At 37.0% G+C, this 10000-nt stretch overlaps 1 protein-coding gene across 3 annotated transcripts in view; it reads right to left on the bottom strand.

Moving 5' to 3' along the window:
• Nucleotides 1-8886, bottom strand: part of LOC133615353 (uncharacterized) — a 21378-nt gene extending 12492 nt beyond the window's left edge. For all 3 annotated transcript variants that reach the window (XM_072915723.1, XM_061973891.2, XM_072915722.1), the window contains exons 1-3: nucleotides 8759-8886; nucleotides 5675-5841; nucleotides 973-1068 (exon numbers count right to left, since the gene is read on the bottom strand). In XM_072915723.1, the coding sequence (XP_072771824.1) occupies nucleotides 973-1068; nucleotides 5675-5737 (159 nt within the window). In that variant the 5' untranslated portion in view covers nucleotides 5738-5841; nucleotides 8759-8886. The remainder of the gene's footprint in view (nucleotides 1-972; nucleotides 1069-5674; nucleotides 5842-8758) is intronic.
• Between the last annotated feature and the right edge of the window lie 1114 nt (nucleotides 8887-10000).

The following is a 10000-nucleotide window of genomic DNA, read 5'->3' as shown; positions in this document are numbered from 1 at the left end:
ACTTTATGAAAATGAATCTTAATATTAATCCATATATAAAGCGCACCGGGTTATAAGCCGCACTGTCAGCTTTTGAGTAAATTTGTGGTTTTTAGGTGCGGCTAATAGTGCGGAAAATACGGTACTCAGGACCTTCATATTGTAAGGCAGATGCACTAACCCTTCTTCCACCGTGCTGCCCTAAATAACAATAATAATTATTATTATTATTGTTATTGTCAGAATAATTGTATATAAGTTATCACACAACTTGTTTGCTTTGAGTTCAGGTTGCCCGGGTTACTCTCCACTGGTGCTCACAAAGCCGTCTTTGATCTTATCGAGCAAAAGGCGGACAGCTTGTAAACCTCCACCGTGTGCGATGGAATGCGCCGTAGAGGTGTCGGTTTCTCAGATCTTGGACAGCCACAGGAAGGACCTGAAATCTACAAGCAGAGAGGGGGCAAACCTGACACCGCTCCAAGCATCGTTTTGCTTGAACTCTTTATGACCCAGTGCAGCTGCTGCATAATGTGACCCCTCCCCTTAGAAGCAGCTGCAGCTATAATCAGGGAATGCCCAAATAAATGGGGAGGCGTGGAACTGTTTCCTCAGAGCGTGGGGCGACACTGCACGAGGGTGCAGTTCCACGCGCTCTCCTCGTGAGCTAAATTGAATCCTGTCTCTGTTTGATTCCTTGCTTCTTGTCTTGTTTAATAGATAGTTTGGTGTTTGAACCAGACAATTATTCTACGCACCACATGCCAAACATTCATTAAAAATATTTTTTAGGGTAGGAGACTTAACCTGACATGCCTGTTTGTACAACGTGGGAGGAACAAGTAGGAACACAACAAGTAGAAAAAAACCAAGCAGATCTGAAGTGGTCTTGGTGGTGAACAGTGCCCTCGAGTGGCAGAATTTGCTCATTGCAAGGACATGAAATATGTTGGATGAGACATAGTTCCAGGTACACAAGAGGTGTGAACACACCTGGCACACCCGGCCCAGGTCTTTAGCCAGTTCTGCCACAAGTTGCTGGTCATCCTCCAGGACTTCAGGCTTCTTCTTCGCTTTGGAGTTCAGCGCCTGGAGGCCAAAATCCAAAGTCAACTTTGTGGAAAAGAGCTTTGGACTAAGTGAGGTTTGCCTTTTCGGGTCTTAGGTTCCTGGTGCGACCATGCAGGCTAACGTCGCTAACGTGTTACAGAAGCAGTGTTTAGAGAAGCCTGGGATGTTTCAGAACCACAACCCCCTGGATCAGGGGCCCCCAGGGACACAGCAGTGTTCCTCAGACTTCTCTCACCAAGTACCACCTCACAAATGTACAAAAGCCAAAAGCAGTGAAGTTGTCAGGTTGTGTAAATGGTAAATAAAAAGAGAATACAACAAATCCTTTTCAACTTATATTCAATTGAATAGACTGCAAAGACAAGATATTTCATGTTCACACTGAGAAACTTTCTTCTTTTTTGCAAATAATCATGAATTCAGAATGTAATGGCAGCAACACATTGCAAAAAAGGCATTTTTACCAGTGTGTTACATGGCCTTTCCTTTTAACAACACCCAGTAAAGGTTTGGGAACTGAGGAGACACATTTTTGAAGTGGAATTCTTTCCCATTCTTGCTTGATGTACAGCTTAAGTTGTTCAACAGTCTCCCTTCTCATATTTTAGCCTTCACACACTTTCAATGTCTGGACTACATGCAGGCCAGTCTAGTACCCGCACTCTTTTACTATGAAGCCACGCTGTTGTAACACCTGGCTTGGCATCGTCTTGCTGAAATAAGCAGGGGCGTCCATGGTAACGTTGCTTGGATGGCAACATATGTTGCTCCAAAAGCTGTATGTACCTTTCAGCATTAATGGTGCCTTCACAGATGTGTAAGTTACCCATGTCTTGGCCACTAATACACCCCCATACCATCACACATGCTGACTTTTACACTTTCACCCTAGAACAGTCCCCATGCTTCTTTTCCTCTTTGGTCCGGATTACACAACATCCACAGTTTCCAAAAACAATTTGAAATGTGGACTCGTCAGACCACAGAACACTTTTCCACTTTGCATCAGTCCATCTTAGATGAGCTCGGGCCCAGCGAAGTGTTTCTGGGTGTTGTTGATAAATGGCTTTGGCTTTGCATAGGAGAGTTTTAACTTGCACTTACAGATGTAGCGACCAACTGTAGTTACTGACAGGGGTTTTCTGAAGTGTTCCTGAGCCCATGTGGTGATATCCTTTACACACTAATGTCGCTTTTTGATGCATAGGATCCAAGGTGTGTAATATCATGGCTTACATGCAGTGATTTCTCCAGATTCTCTGAACCTTTTGATGATATTACGGAGCGTAGATGTTGAAATCCCTAAATTCCTTGTTGAGAAATGTTGTTCTTAAACAATTTGCTCAGGCATTTGTTGACAAAGTGGTGACCCTCGCCCCGTCCTTGTTTGTGAATGACTGAGCATTTCATGGAAGCTGCTTTTATACCCAATCATGGCACCCACCTGTTCCCAATTAGCCTGTTCACCTGTGGGATGTTCCAAATAAGTCTTTGATGAGCATTCCTCAACTTCCTCACTCTTTTTTGCCACTTGTGCCAGCTTTTTTGAAACATGTTGCAGGCATCAAATTCCAAATGAGCTAATATTTGCCAAAAAAGAAGAAGGTTTCTCAGTGTGAACATGAAATATCTTGTCTTTGCAGTCTATTCAATTGAATATAAGTTGAAAAGGATTTGTTGTATTCTCTTTTTATTTACCATTTACACAACCTGACAACTTCACTGCTTTGGGGGTTTGTATGTTGTATATTTATTATATGTTGTATATTTATTATATGTTGTAATATTTATTATATGTTGTATATTTAATATATGCTGTGTATTTTTTATATGTTGTATATTTATTATATGTTGTATATTTATTATATGTTGTATATTTGTTATATGTTGTATATTTATTATATGTTGTATATTTGTTATATGTTGTATATTTATTATATGTTGTATATTTGTTATATGTTGTATATTTATTATTTGTTGTATATTTGTTATATGTTGTATATTTATTATATGTTGTATATTTGTTATATGTTGTATATTTATTATATGTTGTATATTTGTTATATGTTGTATATTTATTATTTGTTGTAATATTTGTTATATGTTGTATATTTATTATTTGTTGTAATATTTGTTATATGTTGTATATTTATTATTTGTTGTAATATTTGTTATATGTTGGATATTTATTATTTGTTGTAATATTTGTTTTATGTTGTATATTTATTATATGTTGTATATTTTTATATGTTGGATATTTATTATTTGTTGTAATATTTGTTGTATGTTGGATATTTATTATATGTTGTATATTTATTATATGTTGTATATTTATTATATGTTGTAATATTTATTATATGTTGTATATTTAATATATGCTGTGTATTTTTTTATATGTTGTATATTTATTATATGTTGTATATTTATTATATGTTGTATATTTGTTATATGTTGTATATTTATTATATGTTGTATATTTGTTATATGTTGTATATTTATTATATGTTGTATATTTGTTATATGTTGTATATTTATTATTTGTTGTAATATTTGTTATATGTTGTATATTTATTATATGTTGTATATTTGTTATATGTTGGATATTTATTATTTGTTGTATATTTATTATATGTTGGATATTTATTATTTGTTGTAATATTTGTTTTATGTTGTATATTTATTATATGTTGTATATTTTTTATATGTTGGATATTTATTATTTGTTATATGTTGGATATTTATTATTTGTTGTAATATTTACTATATGTTGGATATTTATTATTTGTTGTAATATTTGTTTTATGTTGTATATTTATTATATGTTGTATATTTTTTATATGTTGGATATTTATTATTTGTTATATGTTGTATATTTATTATATGTTGTATATTTATTATATGTTGTATATTTATTATATGTTGTAATATTTATTATATGTTGTATATTTAATATATGCTGTGTATTTTTTTATATGTTGTATATTTATTATATGTTGTATATTTATTATATGTTGTATATTTGTTATATGTTGTATATTTATTATATGTTGTATATTTGTTATATGTTGTATATTTGTTATATGTTGTATATTTATTATTTGTTGTAATATTTGTTATATGTTGTATATTTATTATATGTTGTATATTTGTTATATGTTGTATATTTATTATTTGTTGTAATATTTATTATATGTTGGATATTTATTATTTGTTGTAATATTTGTTATATGTTGGATATTTATTATTTGTTGTAATATTTATTATATGTTGGATATTTATTATTTGTTGTAATATTTGTTTTATGTTGTATATTTATTATATGTTGTATATTTTTTATATGTTGGATATTTATTATTTGTTGTAATATTTGTTATATGTTGGATATTTATTATTTGTTGTAATATTTGTTTTATGTTGTATATTTATTATATGTTGTATATTTTTTATATGTTGGATATTTATTATTTGTTGTAATATTTGTTATATGTTGGATATTTATTATATGTTGTATATTTATCGTATATTGTATATTTATTATATGTTGTAATATTTGTTATATGTTGTATATGTATTATATTTTGTATATTTATCATATATTGTACATTTATTATATGTTGTATGTTTATCATATATTGTACATTTATTATATGTTCTAATATTTGTTATATGTTGTTTATTTAATATATGTTGTATCTTTAATATATGTTGTATATTTAATATTTGTTGTAATAGTTGTCATATGTTGTATATTTAGTATATGTTGTAATATTTGTTATATGTTGTTTATTTAATAGATGTTGTATAATTTATTATATGTTGTATATTTATTATATGTTTTAATATTTATTATATGTTGTATATTTATTATATGTTGTTTATTTAATATATGTTGTATATTTATTATATATCGTATATTTAATATATATTGTATATTTATTATATGTTGTCATATTTATGTTTCTATGTTTATACAAAATATATGTTATATGTTGTCATATTTATGTTTGTATATGTTTATACAAAATATTTGTTATATGTTGTCATATTTATGTTTATATATGTTCATACAAAATATATTTGTTTTATGTTGTCATATTTATGTTTATATATTGTTATACAAAATGTATTTGTCATATTTATGTTTATATATTGTTATACAAAATCTATCTGCTATATTGATCCTCAGATGTGGCATCCAAATAAAAGACTGCAATAAATGTGTACTTATTGAGAGCAAATGAAAGTCATTTAAATTGGACAAACTTCAATGATTGCTTTTAATAAGCACAAATGTGTGCTGGACTACAAACTACAATAAAGTTGTTTCAAATGTATTTCAGCCAAATCTCTGATCTTATCAAAATAATAACGTGATGAAAAGATGTTTTTATTTGAGCTGAGGTGGAGTTGATCCACTGAGTTCTTTTGGAGTGAAGTGTTTTCATAGTTTGACGTGTGGACAAAAGAGCAAGATCAGCACTTTTGAAGGCTGCCAGAAGCCAGCAGGTCCAACTGGAAAGGAGACCTTCTCACCTGCAGGATCCACCTGCATAGTCCATCTGGCAACCTGACTTTTTGACCACGGAGACAAGGTGAAGGTGACACGTGACACCACCTGGCCTACCTTCATTTTGCCCGCCATGGTCTTGGCGGGCTCCAGCAGCAGCAGGTGGAAACACTGCAGCATCGTGTCCGAGTCCTCTGGGTCAAAGGTCACGTCGTGTCCGAGTCCTCTGGGTCAAAGGTCACGTCGTGTCCGAGTCCTCTGGGTCAAAGGTCACGTCGTTGATGCTGGAAGCAAAGTCAAAGTGTCACGTGACGCACTTTTTGCCACCCATTTGGAGGCAAACGCATTTGCAATAAAATCGCAGAAGATTCTAGCACACTTGGTGTGAAGGAGAAGATTCTAGCACACTCGGTGTGAAGGAGAAGATTCTAGCACACTTGGTGTGAAGGAGAAGATTCTAGCACACTTGGTGTGAAGGAGAAGATTCTAGCACACTCGGTGTGCAGGAGAAGATTCTAGCACACTTGGTGTGCAGGAGAAGATTCTAGCACACTCGGTGTGAAGGAGAAGATTCTAGCACACTTGGTGTGACGGAGGAGATTCTAGCACACTTGGTGTGCAGGAGAAGATTCTAGCACACTTGGTGTGACGGAGGAGATTCTAGCACACTTGGTGTGCAGGAGAAGATTCTAGCACACTTGGTGTGACGGAGGAGATTCTAGCACACTTGGTGTGCAGGAGAAGATTCTAGCACACTTGGTGTGACGGAGGAGTTTCTAGCACACTTGGTGTGACGGAGGAGATTCTAGCACACTCGGTGTGAAGGAGAAGATTCTAGCACACTCTGTGTGAAGGAAAAGATTCTAGCACACTTGGTGTGAAGAAGAAGATTCTAGCACACTTGGTGTTCAGGAAAAGATTCTAGCACACTTGGTGTGAAAGAAAAGATTCTAGCACACTTGGTGTGAAGGAGAAGATTCTAGCACACTTGGTATGAAGGAGGAGATTCTAGCACACTCGGTGTGAAGGAGAAGATTCTAGCACACTTGGTGTGACGGAGGAGATTCTAGCACACTTGGTGTGCAGGAGAAGATTCTAGCACACTTGGTGTGACGGAGGAGATTCTAGCACACTTGGTGTGCAGGAGAAGATTCTAGCACACTTGGTGTGACGGAGGAGTTTCTAGCACACTTGGTGTGACGGAGGAGATTCTAGCACACTCGGTGTGAAGGAGAAGATTCTAGCACACTCTGTGTGAAGGAAAAGATTCTAGCACACTTGGTGTGAAGAAGAAGATTCTAGCACACTTGGTGTGAAGGAAAAGATTCTAGCACACTTGGTGTGAAGGAAAAGATTCTAGCACACTTGGTGTGAAGGAGAAGATTCTAGCACACTTGGTATGAAGGAGGAGATTCTAGCACACTTGGTGTGCAGGAGAAGATTCTAGCACACTCGGTGTGAAGGAGAAGATTCTAGCACACTTGGTGTGACGGAGGAGATTCTAGCACACTTGGTGTGCAGGAGAAGATTCTAGCACACTTGGTGTGACGGAGGAGATTCTAGCACACTTGGTGTGCAGGAGAAGATTCTAGCACACTTGGTGTGACGGAGGAGTTTCTAGCACACTTGGTGTGACGGAGGAGATTCTAGCACACTCGGTGTGAAGGAGAAGATTCTAGCACACTCTGTGTGAAGGAAAAGATTCTAGCACACTTGGTGTGAAGAAGAAGATTCTAGCACACTTGGTGTGAAGGAAAAGATTCTAGCACACTTGGTGTGAAGGAAAAGATTCTAGCACACTTGGTGTGAAGGAGAAGATTCTAGCACACTTGGTATGAAGGAAGAGATTCTAGCACACTTGGTGTGCAGGAGAAGATTCTAGCACACTCGGTGTGAAGGAGAAGATTCTAGCACACTTGGTGTGACGGAGGAGATTCTAGCACACTTGGTGTGCAGGAGAAGATTCTAGCACACTTGGTGTGACGGAGGAGATTCTAGCACACTTGGTGTGCAGGAGAAGATTCTAGCACACTTGGTGTGACGGAGGAGATTCTAGCACACTTGGTGTGACGGAGGAGATTCTAGCACACTTGGTGTGCAGGCAAAGATTCTAGCACACTTGGTGTGAAGGAGAAGATTCTAGCGCACTTGGTGTGAAGGAGAAGATTCTAGCACACTTGGTGTGAAGGAGAAGATTCTAGCACACTTGGTGTGACGGAGGAGATTCTAGCACACTCGGTGTGACGGAGAAGATTCTAGCACACTTAGTGTGAAGGAGAAGATTCTAGCACACTTGGTATGAAGGAGGGGATTCTAGCACACTTGGTGTGCAGGAGAAGATTCTAGCACACTCGGTGTGAAGGAGAAGATTCTAGCACACTTGGTGTGACGGAGGAGATTCTAGCACACTTGGTGTGCAGGAGAAGATTCTAGCACACTTGGTGTGACGGAGGAGATTCTAGCACACTTGGTGTGCAGGAGAAGATTCTAGCACACTTGGTGTGACGGAGGAGATTCTAGCACACTTGGTGTGCAGGAGAAGATTCTAGCACACTTGGTGTGACGGAGGAGATTCTAGCACACTTGGTGTGCAGGAGAAGATTCTAGCACACTTGGTGTGACGGAGGAGATTCTAGCACACTTGGTGTGCAGGAGAAGATTCTAGCACACTTGGTGTGACGGAGGAGATTCTAGCACACTTGGTGTGACGGAGGAGATTCTAGCACACTTGGTGTGAAGGAGAAGATTCTAGCACACTTGGTGTGACGGAGGAGATTCTAGCACACTCGGTGTGCAGGCAAAGATTCTAGCACACTTGGTGTGAAGGAGAAGATTCTAGCACACTTGGTGTGAAGGAGAAGATTCTAGCACACTCGGTGTGAAGGAGAAGATTCTAGCACACTCGGTGTGAAGGAGAAGATTCTAGCACACTCGGTGTGAAGGAGAAGATTCTAGCACACTCGGTGTGAAGGAGAAGATTCTAGCACACTCGGTGTGAAGGAGAAGATTCTAGCACACTCGGTGTGAAGGAGAAGATTCTAGCACACTCGGTGTGAAGGAGAAGATTCTAGCACACTCGGTGTGAAGGAGAAGATTCTAGCACACTCGGTGTGAAGGAGAAGATTCTAGCACACTCGGTGTGACGGAGGAGATTCTAGCACACTTGGTGTGACGGAGGAGATTGTAGTCCGACAAACTTACATTTCGTCCTGGAGGTGAGTTGCGCTCAAAGTCGGCTCGTTTGTGTGCTGCAGGGAAGGAATGACGCTGTTTACCTCCCGAGCTGACACTCGGCTCTGATCGGAAATCCTCGGCTTTTGCTCCCGACTGCATCGCAACTGTGGGCGCAGCGCGCGGCCATGTTGGGAAGGGCATGAGGTCACGTGACAGCAACACTGCCTGCTTCGATGTTTATGTATTTATATTTATTATGACATACTTTCATGTATGACTGATTAAATACATAGTCATACATACACACATATATATATATATATATATATATATATATATATATATATATATATATATATATATATATATATATATATATATATATATATATATATATATATATATATATACAGAGGTGGGTAGTAACGCGCTACATTTACTCCGTTACATCTACTTGAGTAACTTTTGGGATAAATTGTACTTCTAAGAGTAGTTTTAATGCAACTTACTTTTACTTTTACTTGAGTATATTTATAGAGAAGAAACGCTACTTTTACTCCGCTACTTTTATCTACATTCAGCTCGCTACTCGCTACTAATTTTTATCGATCTGTTAATGCACGCTTTGTTTGTTTTGGTCTGTCAGACAGACCTTCAAAGTGCCTGCGTTACTGGTGACGTTTCACTCCGTTCCACCAATAAAATGCAGTCACTAGTGACGTTTGACTCCGTTCCACCAATCAGATGCAGTCACTGGTGACGTTGGACCAATCAAACAGAGCCAGGTGGTCACATGACCTGACTTAAACAAGTTGAAAAACTTATTGGGGTGTTACCATTTAGTGGTCAATTGTACGGAATATGTACTGTACTGTGCAGTCTACTAATACAAGTTCCAATCAATCAATCAAAAGTGTGAAGGAAAAAAGACAATTTTTTATTTCAACCGTACATCCCGTCAAAAGCCTAAAGACTGATTGCACAGTTCCTGTCTTCACAATAAAAGTGCCGCTCCATCGCGCCTGCGCTTTCAAAATAAGAGTCTCCGAAAGCCAGCGCAAACAAGCTAGCAAGCTACGGAGTTTGCCGCCAATGTATTTCTTGTAAAGTGTGTGAAAACGAATATGGAAGCTGGACAAATAAGATACCAAAAACCAACCACTTTCATGTGGTATTAGACAGAAAGGAGGAACTTTTTTTCTCCTGCATTTGAAAACATGGACGTTATCATCACTACTGTCTGATTACAATCAATGCAAGTCATCAGAA

Source organism: Nerophis lumbriciformis, linkage group LG22 (genome assembly GCF_033978685.3).
Source record: "Nerophis lumbriciformis linkage group LG22, RoL_Nlum_v2.1, whole genome shotgun sequence".
In the NCBI taxonomy this organism is placed as follows: Eukaryota; Metazoa; Chordata; class Actinopteri; order Syngnathiformes; family Syngnathidae; genus Nerophis; species Nerophis lumbriciformis.
Note: the sequence above shows the minus strand (reverse complement) of the source record. Positions and strands in the feature narration are given on the sequence as shown.